The 18,847-nt window shown below is 38.7% G+C and overlaps 1 protein-coding gene across 1 annotated transcript in view; it reads left to right on the top strand.

Annotated features, from left to right (window-relative positions):
- Positions 1 to 18,847, top strand: part of LOC135108196 (glutamate receptor 1-like) — an 80,532-nt gene that overhangs the window by 56,160 nt on the left and 5,525 nt on the right. The window contains exon 6 of the mRNA XM_064018971.1: positions 10,754 to 10,881. Coding sequence (XP_063875041.1) covers positions 10,754 to 10,881 — 128 coding nt within the window. The remainder of the gene's footprint in view (positions 1 to 10,753; positions 10,882 to 18,847) is intronic.

Below are 18,847 nucleotides of genomic sequence, written 5' to 3'. Positions count from 1 at the left end.
TGGGAGTCTGAATCCACCCTCAAAGATGGAAGGTAATAAGCAGGAGGAAAAGCAAGAAGCAGCTAGGGGAGAGTGAGGTTCCTGCATTCCTCATCCAGATAGAACTGTCCCCTACCCGGCGTGAAAATAGCTTGCAGATATACTACAAGCTATTTTAGGTAGTTACCTCTTGTCTGTCCTTTAAAGAAAACAACAGACATTTGGCAATGGATGATGGGTGCCACCCACCAAGTTAAGTTGTTGTCTCTAGGACGCAGGGAATTCATTGTCTCAATGGCAGCTTTGGCATCAACGTTAGATGAATATGTCACAAAACACCAATTAGAGACAATCACCAACGTATTTCGGACGAATACGAAGAACCGTTCCAAAAGGCTTGAAAACCAAGTGGATAGCAAGGAATGATGATTATAAGAGTGTCAAGACATGAACCAGCAACTGACCCAAGGGTTCTTCTACAATGGGAAGCAACACCAAGGGAAGCACGGGCTACTGCCTGCACATCACCATTACAACCAGAAGGTGATGTCTCAAGGGTCTCGACCGCCCCTTGAGGACCACATGAACTTCTATATTTACCCATAAAAATATTATAAAAAAAAAAAAATTGCTCCAGGGGCCAAAGGAAACCGCCAACCGGGACTACGAATGGTGCGAGCTCTGGCCACCGAAAACGGGGTACCTCGTCCCCATGGAGGCCATGCGTTTTAAAAAGTGGCCCATCATAATTCGAAAATTTGTCCACGATGGAGCTAAGATATCTCCACATAAGGCATCCCAGCCCAGACACCCAACCATCCAACACAAAATGACCTCAAAAGATGGGCCCTCTGGTAGGTGGAACCGTTGACCCATATTGGCAGCCCAACTCCAGAAATCATTTAGTCTTGTCCCTCACTGATGATCTTGCTAGCATAGGTAGCCCTCTCCCTCTAAAAGGGCAGGGCAGGGGACGAAGCCTCCTCTAGACATGCACGCCCCCCTCACCACGACAAGACGTGGTGGGGGGTAGAGAAAGTGGAAAGAAAGATGAGACGAAGGAAGGAAGGAGAGAGAGAGAGAGAGAGAGAGAGAGAGAGAGAGAGAGAGAGAGAGAGAGAGAAGAAAGGTTAGTGGGTATGAGGTGAAGATGCGTGATGTACGATAACTGTCTTGCCGTTCGCTTTACTGTAAAATACCCCGGCATGTAGTCATCCTTTTTCCCCATTTTAATTTTCCATATTTCCCATCGTTTTCCATAAAGCTCCCCTGTATTATTTAGCTCAAAAGTTTGTCTTGCCTGCAAAGTGATCAGAATGCATCCAGCCTCTGTTGTGAGCTTGTAGTGATTTTCTGAAGATGATAATATCTGTGGAGTGACGTTGGCTATGGGTCACCCGTGCGCTGGCCAGCTACCTGCCACTAATTATTTTCCCTGTTTTTTCCCCTCCCCTCTCGCATGAGTCATATCCACGTGGCTGTTGAGAGCTGTGTGTGTTCCCACGCCTCAGTCACAGTCCATCCTTTACGAAAGACAGACGTGCGTTCAAGGCAGAGTTACCGTGAGGGGTATTTGCAGTAAGCCTCTGCTAGAACTTATTAGTGTTTAGAAGTCTTCATCAACCGACCTGTGAGTGTAGTTCCTTGTAACGCATTCGATATATTACGATGTGACTCCTCGACACTGAGAGTTGTGTATATGGTGTCTGTGAGCTGTCAGTAGACCCTTTCCATCATTTGTGGGCAGCTTGTTCATGTAGTTGTTGTTTTGTTAAATGTTACTGTATTCCAGTATTCTTTTACAAATTCTGGGCACAGAGGATTATAAATATGCAGTTGTAGATTACAATATTCTGTATTTTTTTTTTTAAGGGCAGCTTGGTAATGAAAACAACAAATACCTATTTAACTCTGAAGACTGTCGACACTCCAGTGGGAAGCAAAGACAACTTTAACCTTCCTGTGGCACCTTGGGTCTGTTATTTACATTTTAGTTGCCATTATGGAAGTTTAGAGATAATTTTCATTAAATATATGTTATCACCAGTGTTTTGATGAAGGAATCTTTACAATGAGTTATATTAAAGAGGGTTAAAACACTTAGGTGTTTTACAATGAGATAGATATATCTGCGTTTCCAGTAGGGTTTCCATATTTTTGTATGTTATGTTATCCTTTTGTCACTTGCTTTCCACTAAATTGCTTATATTATTTTCATAGTCCGTTACAGTAAAGTAGGTTTTAACTCGTTTGTTATAGTTTCAAAGCTATAGTTATAGTTCAAAATTATAGTTCAAAGGTTATGGCCTGGTAAATCATTTATTAATGGTATCAAGTAAGTAAATCAGGTAAAGTACATACAATTTTGATTTTTTTTTTCACCTGGCACTTGATAATTCACTATGTAACACAACAACCAAGTGTTATTTTCACCATTTCTGGATAAAAAAAATATCATAAATTGAAATGACACAAAAATTCATTTTAAAACTTCTGAAATAATTTTTAGGATTAAAAAATTACAGTTTTTCTTCGTTTGCATGAACACAATAAATCATTTTCACGTATGAGCCCCAAATGTAGTCTTTCATCATGTTTTCATTGAAGAATCCCTGATATCTTTGTTCAAAGTCTATTATATTTTGATGGAAGCGCTCCCCTTTTTCCTCTGAATATGCTCCCATATTCTCCTTGATGTTGTCGGGGTGAGCATCTAGGATATGGACCTTCAAGGACATTCTGCAGCCCATTTCACCATAGCCTTTCACTAATGCTTCAACCAGTTCCATATATTTATCTGCATTGGTGTTGCCAAGAAAAACCTGTACTACAGCAATGAAACACTCCCAAGCTTTTTTCTCTTTTACTGTGAGCTTCTGTAGAAGCTCTGAGAACTCCATAATTGCCCTTACTTGTGGTCCAATGAAGATACAAGCTTTCACCCTTGCCTCTGAAGGCTTAGGAAAGACGTCTTAAAGATATCTGAAGGCAGCAGACTCCTTATCAAGAGCTGTAACAAACTGTTTCATGAGACACAATTTGATATGTAGTGGAAGAAACAAAACTTTTTGGAGATTCACCAATGGCTCATGTTTGATATTGTGTGCTCCCACTGTAGTGTCAGTCCTTGCTTATGTGCTGCTCTGTTTTCACTGTCCCGAAAGCAAAGAAAACGGATTTTTGGTCAAACCTCCTTGCAGTCCTGTTAAAAAAGCCACCATCTTGAAGTCTCCAATAACTTCCCAGTCATACTTGTAGTTCAAAGTTTCCAGTAGAAACTTTACACTGATGTAGTCCTCCATAAGATGCACAGAATGAGCAAAAGGCAGAGATGGATACTTGTTTCCATTGTGCAGAAGTACAGCTTTCAGTCTTTTGGAGGAACTATCAACGAAGAGTCTCCATTCATCTGCATTGCAAACAATTCCAATAACATCAAAACAAGCCTGATACATCATTGCAGTAGCATAGCCTGCCCTCCTTTGCAAAGAAGCTGGAGAAATGTTTGTGACGTTTTCTTTGGCTGGTCACTTGCAAACTGTCATCAAGTAAATCCCATTCCTTCAGCCTTGAAATCAAAAGCTCACCATATGACTTTATTAAACCAAGATCTCTGATGAGGTCATTGAGGTCTCTTTGGTTTGGGTAGTAAGGATTCCTCCAAACTACAACTATATCCGTGATGTCACAGTCTTCCTCTCTGTTTAGCTCATCTTCTGACTTGCTGTTCTGACTGTTCTGTGCTGACTTCTTTCTGAAGGAGCTGGTAGAGGAAGATCAGCACTGTGTGCTACTGGTGCAATGAAAGATGGAATTTCTGGATAGAAAACAGCAGGTGCATTTTTTTTCCAGATCAGCGTTTGGAAGGATCCACCATGCAGAAAAAAACAGTCAGTTGAGTGATCAGTAGGTTCACGCCATATTCTAGGAATAGCAAATTTCATGGCTCTGTTTTCCTCTCTATACTATCCTTTAAAAGAACAACTGTATGAGTTTCTGCTAAATTTATTTTATTCTCATTCTTAATTATCAATTGGATTTTTACTCTTGAAAAACTAACAGCTATTTTACCTCCTAATGTTCTATTACAATGCTCACAAGCAAAATGAGGTGCAGAGGTCTTGTCTTAGTCCTCCAACTGGCTCAGCAAAATATGCTTTGTAAGCTTCACGCATTTTTTCCAGATGCTGTCGCAGAGAACTTTGCTCTAGTCTTGATGAATTCACCATATATGTAGCACAATGCATCTGGAGAATTATTGCAACTTCTTGATGCCATTTCACCTCTTGTGATGTGTCTTCTCAGGCAGTCAAAGCAGAACTGATTGGTAGTCTACAAGCTCCTATTTTTATATTGTCAAGTAGTACTCTAGAATATTTTTTGTCTTTCTAGAATAGGTTCCAGAATGTTTTCAATCTTTCTAGAATATTCTTGAGCCTGCTTTAGAATACTGTGGATCATTCTAGAAAATTCTTGTATATTCTAGAAAATTACTGATACTTCTACATATTTCTACTGTATTCTAGAAAGTTCTAGAATATTCTACGTATGTATATATTAAATATAATATTCTAAAATGTTCTAGAAACTTCTAAAAGTGTCTGGTAGAACATTCCGAAAGATTTGAGAAGATTAGATAAGTAATTGAGATTTTGCAAAGGTCTTTACCTGACATGAAAACCAACAGTAACCCATACAATCAAATAAGGCAAAAATGTAAATTCTAACCACAAAAACAAAGTTTTATGATCAAAATAAGTTTTTTTTTCTTTTCTTTTTTTAGATGGAAATAATTGGAAAATTATGCTTTGGGGCCAAGGACAAGACAAAAGTGAAATTTTGTTACATAGTGAAATTTCTTACCCATATCATCGTGTAAATATTTTTTTCCATATCGTAAGTTACATCAGGCTGTTTCTTAAGTTAGTTTATGTGAAGATATGTTATTTTTGGTCTAAACCACTGTTCAGGGGGTGCTGTGAACTTATCATTAAACCCAGCTGTGACCTCACTGAACGTTTCCCTTTGTGTCTCACAACACAAGGGGGCAGTCACAGCCCGCCCTCTAAAAATAACTCTCTTCCTCCACACAAAACTACAAGCACCTAATAACACACAAACCCTTCACTCAAAAATTTCAAAATCATCATGGTGACTCCTACACCAGCCTCGGAGTCCCCATCTGGGGAGGGGACCATAAATTTTCCCAGGTCGGACTGCCTTTCTGTTGACGACCCTTAGTGTCTTGACACCCCCCTCAACTTTTTCTTCATTAACTTCTGCAACATTCGCGGTCTAAGATCTAATTTTCAATCTGTAGAACACCACCTTTCCTCTTCTAAACCTCATCTTCTTTTCCTTACTGAAACTCAGGTGTCTGAGGCAACTAACAGTAGCCCTTTTTCTGTTCCCTCCTAATTTCTCTATCCTCATTTTCGATCCAAAGCTGGATGCTGCGTTTATGTGCACAATGACTTAACCTGCTCTCGTGCCCAGGCTCTTGAATCTTCCGAGTTTTCCACCATCTGGCTACGACTACAGAGTCACTCTCATACTAAATTTATCTGTGCTGTATACCTCTCACCTAACTCCTTTGATTATAAGAAATTCTTTGACTACTTAACTTCCAAAGTGGACCACATTCTGACCCTCTTCCCTTTTGCAGAGATCTCCATTCTTGGAGACTTCAATGTTCACCACCAGCTTTGGCTTTCCTCTCCCTTCACTGACCATCCTTTGCTATCCTCCACGACCTAGAGCAATTGGTGCAACATCCTACTCGTATTACTGACCGTCTTTTGACCTTTTCCTAAACTCTAATCCTTCTGCTTATGCTGTCACCCTTTCTTCTTCGTTGGGCTCCTCCGATCACAATTTCATATCTGTATCTTGTCCTATCGCTCCAATCCCTCCTCAGGAATCCCTTAAGCGAAGGTGCCTCTGGCGTTTTGCCTCTGCTAGTTGGGGGGACCTGAGGAGGTATTTTGCTGATTTTCCTTGGAATGACTACTGCTTCCGTGTCAGAGACCCGTCTTTGTGTGCTGAGCGCATAACAGAGGTGATAGTGTCTAGCATGGAGGCGTACATTCCTCACTCTTTTTCTCGTCCTAAACCTTCTAAACCTTGATTTAACACAGCTTGTTCTCGTGCTATACATGATAGAGAGGTGGCCCACAAAAGGTACTTAAGCCTTCCATCACCAGAATTTCATGCACTATATATTTCTGCCCGGAACCATGCCAAGTCTGTTCTCCAACTAGCCAAAAACTCCTTCATTAACAGAAAATGTCAAAACCTTTCAAGATCTAACTCCCCTCGTGATATGTGGCATCTAGCCAAAAATATCTCCAATAACTTTGCTTCTTCTTCTTTCCCTCCTCTATTTGAACCAGATGGCACCACTGCTTTCACATCTATTTCTAAAGCTGAACTCTTCGCTCAAACCTTTGCTAAAAACTCTACCTTGGACGATTCTGGGCTTGTTTCTCCCTCTCCTCCTCCCTCTGACTACTTCATGCCACGTATTAAAATTCTTCGCAATGAAGTTTTCCATGCCCTCGCTGGCCTAAACCCTCGGAAGGCTTATGGACCTGATGGGGTCCCTCCTATTGTTCTCCGAAACTGTGCCTCCGTGCTTGCACCTTGCCTAGTCAAACTCTTTCAGCTCTGTCTGTCAACATCTACCTTTCCTTCTTGCTGGAAGTTTGCCTACATTCAACGTGTTCCTAAAAAGGGTGACCGTTCTAATCCCTCAAACTACCGTCCTATTGCTTTAATTTCCTATCTATCTAAAGTTTTTGAGTCTATCCTCAACAGGAAGATTCTTAAACATGTAACACTTCACAACCTTCTATCTGATCGCCAGTACCGGTTCCGTCAAGGCCGCTCTACTGGTGATTTTCTGGCTTTCCTTACTGAGTCTTGGTCATCCTCTTTTAGAGATTTTAGTGAAACTTTTGCTGTTGCCTTGGACATATCAGAAGCTTTTGATAGAGTCTGGCATAAAGCTTTGACTTCCAAACTACTCTCCTACGGCTTCTATCCTTCTCTCTGTAACTTCATCTCAAGTTTCCTTTTTGACCGTTCTATTGCTGCTGTAGTAGACGGTCACTGTTCTTCTCCTAGATATATTTACAGTGGTGTTCCTCAGGGTTCTGTCCTGTCTCCTACTCTCTTCTTATTATTCATTAATGATCTTCTAAACCAAACTTCTTGTCCTATCCACTCGTACGCTGATGATACCACCCTGTACTTTTCCACGTCTTTTCATAGACTTTCAACCCTTCAGGAGGTAAACATTTCACGCAGGGAAGCCACAGAACGCTTGACTTCTGATCTTTCTAAAACTTCTGATTGGGGCAGAGCAAACTTGGTATTGTTCAATGCCTCAAAAACTCAATTCCTCCATCTATCAACTCGACATAACCTTCCAGACAACTATCCTCTCTTCTTCAATGACACTCAACTGTCCCCCCTCTTCTACACTGAACATCCTCGGTCTGTCCTTTACTTATAATCTGAACTGGAAACTTCACATCTCATCTCTAACTAAAACAGCTTCTATGAAGTTAGGTGTTCTGAGACGTCTCCGCCAGTTTTTCTCACCCCCTCAGCTGCTAACTTTGTACAAAGGCCTTACCCGTCCATGTATGGAGTATACTTCACATGTCTGGGGGGGGGGGGGTTCCACTCATACTGCTCTTCTAGACAGGGTGGAATCAAAAGCTTTTCGTCTCATCAACTCCTCTCCTCTAACTGACTGTCTTCAGCCTCTCTCTCATCGCTGCAATGTTGCATATCTAGCTGTCTTCTACCGCTATTTTCATGCTAACTGCTATTCTGATCTTGTTAACTGCATGCCTCCCCTCCTTCCGCAGCCTCGCTGCACAAGACTTTCTTCTTTCTCTCACCCCTATTCTGTCCACTTCTCTAACGCAAGAGTTAACCAGTATTCTCAATCATTCATCCCTTTCTCTGGTAAACTCTGGAACTCCTTGCCTGCTTCTGTATTTCCATCTTCCTATGACTTGAATTCCTTCAAGAGGGAGCTTTCAAGACACTTATTCATCAATTTTTTACCACTGCTTTGACCCTTTTGTGGGACTGGCATTTCAGTGAGCATTTTTTTTTTATTGGATTTTTGTTGCCCTTGGCCAGTGTCACTCCTACATAAAAAAAATACAAAAATCTAAGGTACTGTTAAACTACGTTAGTGTAAGAGTATTTATGTGAAGTACAATTACTGTATAAGGCAAACATGTCACATAATTTTGTCAGAAAAGTTATGTTGTTTAAGATTTCAGGGTCCATAATTAAGACAAAACATGCATGTCAATGTGATGAAAAATTAATTCTTAACGCAATGGTATTTTTTTTTCTCTTAATGTACTCGTACTGGTACTGTTGTAATTTGTAATTATACACCGCAACTTTCACTGATGACAAATTTTATGTATCGACAGATTATCATTTACTTGTTGCCATGTTAACAAAAAAAAGTAGCGTTTCCCGAGTATTTTTTCGTCGCATATGCTCTAAATCGAGCTGGAATAGGAGATTAGCTCTAGCGACCACTCACGCTCGCCCACCCTGGCGATCACCAACCTTGGCGATTTTTTTTTCTTTTCTATTTTATTATTATTATTATTATTATTATTATTATTATTATTATTATTATTATTATTATTATTGTTATTATTATTATTATTATTATTATTATTATTATTATTATTATTATTATTTTATTTTTTTTAAGTAAGGACTTCCTTTTGATTCCCTGACGCAATTTCGCCTGGCGACCGCCAGGATTGGCAGATGGCTTAAAAGTACTGCCCTAAAGCTTAAAAAGTGTGTATGATTTTGGGGTTCAGAACCATATCCATCAGTTTCTAATTCTGTATATGGGGCTTATCCGTTCATGTACTGAGTACGCCTCACATGTGAAGGGAATCCACTTTCACTGCTCTTGTGAGCAGGGTGGAATCAAGAGCAATTCGTCTCCTCAACTCCTGTCCTTTGACTTCCTTCAGACTCTCTTCACCGCAAGGTTGAATCTCTTGCAATCTTCTATCAGTACTTTTCACGCTAACAGCTCTTTTGATCTTGCTAACTGCCAGTTTCTCCACTCCGGCAGCTTCGCTATACAAGGCCTTGAACATTATTACCCTTATTATTACCCTTATTTCTTCCACTACCACAAAGCTCCGTTCACACATTGGCGAATTTTGATGGCGACTCTGCTGCGACTCTGCTGCCACTTCCTAACCGGTGATTGCGAATGCGCTGCGAATGCAGTACGACTCATCGATGGCGAGCCATCAGGATGCTTCGTGGTGTGGAAAAGAAGTCGAAACACGAACAAATAAATTATAGAAAAATGTCAGCTTCACACAAATCACACAATGCTGAGAGAGAGAGAGAGAGAGAGAGAGAGAGAGAGAGAGAGAGAGAGAGAGAGAGAGAGAGAGAGAGAGAGAGAGAGAGAGAGAGAGAGAGAGAATGCATAATCATCTTTGCAGGGAAGTTTCAATCCACTGTTACCTAACTTTAGCACAAAAGTGTGAAGGACATGTAGAAGTTGCTACTATGGCGAATCTGCTGCGACATTTTCTTAACAATAAAAAAGAAAAAAAAAAGAAAAAGAAAAAGATCTAGCAATTCTAAGTCAGAAATGTTCTATGGTGAAATTCTTTTAACGCCATGGTTTAGAAGTGACAGGACATTTAAATATGAATAAGGAATTAATTTAGAGAGGGATGGAGGAGAGTGCAGCAATGGTATACATATATATATATATATATATATATATATATATATATATATATATATATATATATATATATATATATATATATATATATATATATATATATATATATATATATATATATATATATATATATATATATATATTACAGTAAGATTGCGAAACTAAGGATTTCGTGAAATCCCTAAAACTTTCAGGGAATTCGTGAAATTACTGTTTCACTTAGTGACTTCATGAAATTACTAAAATATGTAGGGATTTCATGTATTTTTTTTTAAATGATACTCCAGCTATTTCATGAAATCCCTGATGATATTAAATACATAGAACAACAGAAGATTTATTTTGAAATTTTATTCATAAATCATCATATCATAAAAATCAAGTAGAATGTATTAGGTTAGGCTAGGTTAGGTTAGATTACGTTAGTTTAGGTTAGGTTAGGTCAGGTTATCAGCCATGGCTGTACATATTTTTTACTCATGACGATGCTTTGAGGTGACTAGGGTTTACAGTGAAACCGGTAAATACATGAAATCCTTAGATATTCTAGTAATTTCATGAAGTCAGTAAGTGAAACAGTAATTTCACGAATTCCCTGAAAGTTTTAGGGATTTCACGAAATCACTAGTTTCACAATCTTACTGTATTATATATATATATATATATATATATATATATATATATATATATATATATATATATATATATATATATATATATATATATATATATATATATATATATATATATATATATATATATATATATATATATATATATATATATATATATATATATATATATATATATATATATATATATATATATATATTTATTTATTTATTTATTTATTTATTTATTTATTTATTCTTACAAGAATTTTGGGATTATTTTCAAATACAATGAATTATAACATGTAATTGCCTGTGATTTACAGCAGAGGAATCCTGTTTCATTTTATGCTTCCATGTAAGACGGTCATGAAGAAACTTAATTTCTCTACAGGCGAGGGTATGATGTTCCCAGCACGTGTCTTCAAGAGAAGAAAGAAAAAGAATGTGATATGGAAGATACAAACGTTGGCCCTGTTCGGAATGCCGTCCTATGGACTCTTTGTGCTCTTATTGCCCAGGGTAAGAATTCAATGAAGATACAATAATACAATAGCTGGCGAAGAATATATATATATATATATATATATATATATATATATATATATATATATATATATATATATATATATATATATATATATATATATATATATATATATATATATATATATATATATATATATATATATATATATATATATATATATATATATATATATATATATATATATATATATATATATATATATATATATATATATATATATATATATATATATATATATATATATATATATATATATATATATATATATATATATATATATATATATATATATATATATATATATATATATATATATATATATATATATATATATATATATATATATATATATATATATATATATATATATATATATATATATATATATATATATATATATATATATATATATATATATATATATATATATATATATATATATATATATATATATATATATATATATATATATATATATATATATATATATATATATATATATATATATATATATATATATATATATATATATATATATATATATATATATATATATATATATATATATATATATATATATATATATATATATATATATATATATATATATATATATATATATATATATATATATATATATATATATATATATATATATATATATATATATATATATATATATATATATATATATATATATATATATATATATATATATATATATATATATATATCACACACACACACATACACACACATCGTGACCGAGATGCTGCATGGATTTAGTATTCAATGTCAATTGGGAACATTTCAAGTTTTAATTAATTAATGCTATTTACATTTCTTACAAGTCACCATAAAAAGTTTTGATTACATACATCTCAAGAGCAGTTATTTAATGTCACCTTATATTTATGCAACATTCAGCATTAAATACTTTATGTGATCATTGAGCATCAAACATAATATTACTCTGTCACTTTATAAACATAGTAAATATTCAAGAAATGCAATTAATGTTCAGTAAGAAAATGATATCAGCACCACATGATTTACCATAAATCTTCCGGAATTTAGTTTATTTTCGTACATCATACAAACTTGTGCAGCGAGGCCGCGGGAGGAGGGGAGGCATGCAGTTAGGAAGATCAGAAGAGCAGTTAACATGAAAATAGCGGTAGAAGACAGCTAGATATGCAACATTGGGGCGGTGAGAGAGAGGCTGAAGACAGTCAGTTAGAGGAGAGGACTTAATGAGACGAAAAGCTTTTGATTCCACCTTGTCTAGAAGAGCAGTATGAGTGGAACCCCCCCCCCCCCAGACATGTGAAGCATACTCCATACATGTACGGATAAGGCCTTTGTACAGAGTTAGCAGCTGGGGGGGGGGGTGAGAAAAACAGACGGAGACCTATCAGAACACCTAACTTCATAGAAGCTGTTTTAGCTAGAGATGAAATGTGAGGTTTCCAGTTCAGATTATAAGTAAAGGACAGACCGAGGATGTTCAGTGTAGAAGAGGGGGACAGTTGAGTGTCATTGAAGAAGAGGGGATAGTTGTCTGGAAGGTTGTGGCGAGTTGATAGATGGAGGAATTGAGTTTTTGAGGCATTGAACAATACCAAGTTTGCTCTGCCCCGATCAGAAATTTTAGAAAGATCAGAAGGCAAGCGTTCTGTGGCTTCCCTGCGTGAAGTGTTTACCTCCTGAAGGGTTGAACGTCTATGGAAAGACGTGGAAAAGTACAGGGTGGTATCATCAGCGTACGAGTGGATAGGACAAGAAGTTTGGTTTAGAAGATCATTAATGAATAATAAGAAAAAAGTGGGTGACAGGACAGAACCCTGAGGAACACCACCGTAAATATTTTTAGGAGAAGAACAGTGACCGTCTACCACAGCAGCAATAGAACGGTCAAAAAGGAAACTTGAGATGAAGTTACAGAGAGAAGGATAGAAGCCGTAGGAGGGTAGTTTGGAAGTCAAAGTTTTATGCCAGACTCTATCAGAAGCTTTTGATATGTCCAAGGCAACAGCAAAAGTCTCACCAAAATCTCTAAAAGAGGATGACCAAGACTCAGGAAGAAAAGCCAGAAGATCACCAGTAGAGCGGCCTTGACGGAACCCATACTGGCGATCAGATAGAAGGTTGTGAAGTGATAGATGTTTAAGAATCTTCCTGTTGAGGATAGATTCAAAAACTTTAGATAGGCAAAAAATTAAAGCAATAGGACGGTAGTTTGAGGGATTAGAACGGTCACCCTTTTTAGGAACACGTTGAATGTAGGCAAACTTCCAGCAAGAAGGAAAGGTAGATGTTGACAGACAGAGCTGAAAGAGTTTGACTAGGCAAGGTGCAAGCACGGAGGCACAGTTTCGGAGAACAATAGGAGGGACCCCATCAGGTTCATAAGCCTTCCGGGGGTTTAGACCAGCGAGGGCATGGAAAACATCATTGCGAAGAATTTTAATACGTGGCATGAAGTAGTCAGAGGGTGGAGGAGAGGGACGAACAAGCCCAGAATCGTCCAAGGTAGAGTTTTTAGCAAAAGAGTTCAGCTTTAGAAATAGATGTGATTGCAGTGGTGCTATCTGGTTGAAATAGAGGAGGGAAAGAAGAAGAAGCAAAGTTACTGGAGACATTTTTGGCTAAATGCCAGAAATCTCGAGGAGAATTAGATCTTGAAAGGATTTGACAATTTCTGTTAATGAAGGAGTTTTTGGCTAGTTGGAGAACAGACTTGGCATGGTTCCGGGCAGAAATATAAAGTGCATGGTGATGGAAGGCTTAAGTATCTTTTCTGGGGCACCTCTCTGTCATGTATAGCACGAGAACAAGCTGTGTTAAACCAAGGTTTGAAAGGTTTAGGTCGAGAAAAAGAGTGAGGAATGTGCGCCTCCATGCCAGACACTATCACGGAAGCAGCAGTCATTCCAAGGAAAATCAGCAAAATACCTCCTGAGGTCCCCCCAACTAGCAGAGGCAAAACGCCAGAGGCACCTTCGCTTAGGGGGTTCCTGAGGAGGGATTGGAGCGATAGGACAAGATACAGATATGAGATTGTGATCGGAGGAGCCCAAGGAAGAAGAAAGGGTGACAGCATAAGCAGAAGGATTAGAGTTCAGGAAAAGGTCTAGAATGTTGGGCGTATCTCCAAGACGGTCAGGAATACGAGTAGGATGTTGCACCAATTGCTCTAGGTCGTGGAGGATAGCAAAGTTGAAGGCTAGTTCACCAGAATGGTCAGTGAACCGAGAGGAAAGCCAAAGCTGGTGGTGAACACTGAAATTTCCAAGAATGGAGATCTCTGCAAAAGGGAAGAGGGTCAGAATATGCTCCACTTTGGAAGTTAAGTAGTCAAAGAATTTCTTATAGTCAGAGGAGTTCGGTGACACAGATGAATTTAGTTTGAGAGACTCTTTAATCGTAGCCAGATGGTAGAAAACTCTGAAGATTCAAGAGCGTGGGTACGAGAGCAGGTTAAGTCATTCCGCACATAAACGCAACATCCAGCTTTGGATCGAAAATGAGGATAGAGAAAGTAGGAGGGAACAGAATAGGGGCTACTGTCAGCTGCCTCAGACACCTGAGTTTCAGTGTGGAAAAGAAGATGATGTTTAGAAGAGGAGAGGTGGTGTTCTACAGATTGAAATTTAGATCTTAGACCGCGAATGTTGCAGAAGTTAATGAAGAAAAAGTTGAGGGGGGTGTCAAGGCACTTAGGGTCGTCGACAGAAAGGCAATCCGACCTGGGGACATTTATGGTCCCCTTTCCAGATGGGGACTCCGAGGCTGGTGTAGGAGTCGCCATGATAATTTTGAAATTTTTGAGTGAAGGGTTTGTGTGTTATTAGGTGCTTGTAGTTTTGTGTGGAGGAAGAGAGTTATTTTTAGAAGGCAGGCTGTGATTGCCCCCTTGTGTTGTGAGACACAAAGGGAAACGTTCAGTGAGGTCACGGTTGGGTTTAATGATAAGTTCACAGCACCCCCTGAACAGTGCTTTAGACCTCACTGGGAGTAATTATCGTTTCGGGGACTGCTTATTTTCATTTCATATTCATAAAATTTTACATATCTACCATTCACGTTTCCAATTTATGCATACGAACGCCCCATAGGATGGTACTTGAAACAAAACGCAAATCAAGATATAAAGGCAGATTTAGAAAAGAAGCTTTAAATGGGCGTTGGTATTTGGCTATAATACTAGGCTGCCTTGTCTTGCTTCTGGTGCTTCGCGCTTCCTGGCCGACTTTCCTTTTTTGATCATTTCCTCCGACTTGTCCTCTACATAAATCTGCGTCTGTGCTTGTTATTTTGATTTCTTTGTTCTTGATACTCGATGTTAATTTCCCTTACGGTAGGGTGAGCGGCTTGTTTTTTTTTTTCAGTTTCATCTAACCTCTCTATTTCTTCTCTTCTTACTTATTCTATCTTTCATCTTTTTTTTTCCTTATTCGGGATTCTTTTTCCTCTTAGGTAATATCATATAATGATAAGAAGTGAAAGGACAAAGCGGGAAAAATGAAGGAATAGAGAGAGCAGAAATAGATAGAGGAGAGAGTGATCGAGTGGGTAAGTGCGGAAGTGGGGGTGCCCGCTGTTCGATGAGTCTTTGCCCCGCTAGCCATTACATTAAAAGTTACATATTCACCCTTCCCTATTTAATTTCAGTAATTTCCTTTTTCCCTCTCATGTTGAGCCTCACATAGTTAATAGGAGAAAAGTTTCTCTTGACGGAAGAGTAATCACTATTCATCCAGCCCCACAGCTTAGTCACTAGAATTTTCATAAGTAAAGTGTTTTAACCGTGGAAGCCCACGCGAACGGAACGGGAGTGTGGGAGGGCGTTAGCCTTGCACTCTCAAGTCAGTCACATTCCAGTCACACCTCAAGATAGACTTACGAAGACAGAAGGCTAGGTTTGCAAGAGTTTTTTTTTTTCTCATAAAGTTAGACGGGTCAGTTGCTTTAAGGGGATAATTGAATAATTACCGGCAGCACGCCCCAGTCCATCTAAGTAGCTTTGGGTGTCTCCACATCATTCCGCCTGTGAGTGTAGTTATTTCTGACACATTGGGGACGTAACTCATCGGTGGTGCTGAAGCAAGTCCAGTACTTTGTGCTACAGTAAGAGGTGAATTGCCCTCCTGTACGAGTATGTTTCGTGGGCAGATTATCAATGTATTGTGTCTCGTTAAATGGTACTACATTGCAAAGTATTTGCAGAAACTCGCGTTACACCCTATATAAAGAGGCTCGTTCAGGAGCCAGATCATACAAAGACAACAAAACAACTACGCACCCGAGAAAACATCATCATCAGATCAGACAAGACCTCCGCCATCGCCATCATCGCAAAAGAAGAATACCTGAGAGAAATGGACTCTATTCTTTCAGACACCAGAAAGTTTGAACCAATTACAAGAAATCCAACAGAGAACATCAAAAAGATGCTCAACTCTATGGTAGTTGCCATGAACTCCATCCCTACCGCTCCAAAATTTCCCATACCGCTCCAAAATTTCCCAAACTCACCGAGGATTACCCTCTTGGCTGCGCTTACAGAAACATAATCACAAGCAAGGAAACCGTCTCCTGCCGATAATCTCGCAGATCCCGACACCAACCTACATCATAGCCAAGACTCCATGAGATCCTCACACCTTACGTCCCATCCTGCTACTCACTGATATCCACAAGTGACTTCCTGAAACTATTGAAGTTTTCCCCTCAATGGGAAGACCACTTTATTGCCTCACTCAATGTCAAAACCTCTTCACTAATGCTCCAGTAGAAAGAACAATCAAGTGCTTCCTAGATAGAACCTACAGGAATGAAGACACCCCGAAGTTCAACATACCAGAAGACAAGCTCAAGATACTACTACAAATCTTCACCAAAGAAGTACCCTTCACCTGTTCACGCGGCAAAATGTACAAACTTACGGAGTAGCGATGGGAAGCCCACTAGGTGTTCTCTTCGTAGACTTCTTCATGGGAACAATTGAAACCAACACATTGCAAGACAACCGGCCCTCACTCTACTGCCGCTACATCGATGACATACTCGTCCGGGTCAAGAACATAGAAGAGTTCCAGTACCTGAAAGAAAGACTCACCAGAGCCTCTAGCCTTAACTTCACATATGAGGAATCGAAGGAGGGCCGTTTACCATTTCTGGACGTGCTGGTGACAGCGCGCAGCTCGGTTTCTTCACGTGCGTATACACCAACGAAACCAACCGAGAATAGTGCCTCAGCGGAGACAGCGAATGCCCACAATGTTACCTACAGCTTACCATCAACGCATATGTCCGACGTGCCCTCACCCACTGCTCCTCCTGGGACTCAACACACTGGGAATTGCAACGCCTCTCACATGTCCTCATTAACAACGGTTATAAGAACAGTGAAGTGTACGAAGTCATCAAGAATACCACCAACAAATGGCACTCCAGCGCAGAACATCCACCCCTACAAGATAAAGAACCACATGTCCACAGAATATAAAGCGGATGAAAAGGCCATCAAGAACATAATCAAAAGAAACGTCAAACCAACAAACGCAAATCAAGACATCGAACTCACCATACATTACAAGACCCAGAAAACATCCCAACTCTTCATAAAAAAATATAAAAAATCAGTGAAAAAAAAATAAAAATAAAAAATGCAAAACCAAATACGTCTCTACAGATAGCAGGCGTCGTCTACAAGTACTAATGCACTGCTGAGGACTGTGGACCTCAATCCTACGTTGGGATAGTAACTACACTGTCGAGGAGACTGACCTGAAATCTACAAACCGGAGACATCAAGGAACACTACCGCACCAAACATCAAACCAGCATCACCCACCAAATCATAGAGAATGGCACCACCATCATAGACAGAGAACAGGACCAAAGAACTACTACAACTAACTAGAAGTCCTCTACGTGGAAGAAACATCACCTTCAATAAATTCTCAAGTCAGAGACCTACAAATCCTGCCCACAAGAAAGCTTAGGACGGAGGCTGAAACAACGGCGTCCATCACCAAGCGGCTCGCTCTCCCCCGCTACATGTAGATAAGTGTTCCCCCACACAGACTAATACTACAACACAACGCAAGACACTGGAACACAATCAAACTAACACTGACCAATATTTACAAAAAAAACAAAAAAAAAACAGACGTAATACTACCAAATAGCCATGGACTGATATAGTGATAGTGATATAGTGATAATAGTGATAGCACAAAAATACACACTTTCACAACATACCTTTTAAACTCCAGCGGAGAATCACAAGTACTAATGCACTGCTGAGGACTGTGGACCTCAATCCTACGTTGGGATAGTAACTACACTGTCGAGGAGACTGACCTGAAATCTACAAACCGGAGACATCAAGGAACACTACCGCACCAAACATCAAACCAGCATCACCCACCAAATCATTTCAGTTCTAGTAAAGGAGCACCTGAAACGCAGAATAAAAGACAAATACGACAGACATAATATTACTAACAATTGAAACCATAACAGGCCACATTAACATAGCTACAACCTACCTACCCAGCAAGAAAACCTTTCCTACCAATCACAGACTTTCACCATATAGCATCAGAAACTTTCCCAACATATATAATAGAAGATTTAAATGCCCACCATCCAACAATCGACAATAAAAACAGCAACAGTGTCGGCAGATCCTTAAAAATGCTCATTGATCACAAAAAACTCACACGTATGTGTCCAGGCTTTCCTACATTATTATCACGAAACACATCATCATCACCAGACATAATACTCGCAAACAATAAAACATAACACAACATAGCATTAATATAACACAAGGTCCAGCAACGCCATCAGATCACCTGCCAGTACTCATAAACATCACATCACACCCCATACGAACACCAACACCACCTACATACATAATCAAGA

This window comes from Scylla paramamosain, chromosome 16, assembly GCF_035594125.1.
Source record: "Scylla paramamosain isolate STU-SP2022 chromosome 16, ASM3559412v1, whole genome shotgun sequence".
Classification (NCBI taxonomy): domain Eukaryota; kingdom Metazoa; phylum Arthropoda; class Malacostraca; order Decapoda; family Portunidae; genus Scylla; species Scylla paramamosain.
Note: the sequence above shows the minus strand (reverse complement) of the source record. Positions and strands in the feature narration are given on the sequence as shown.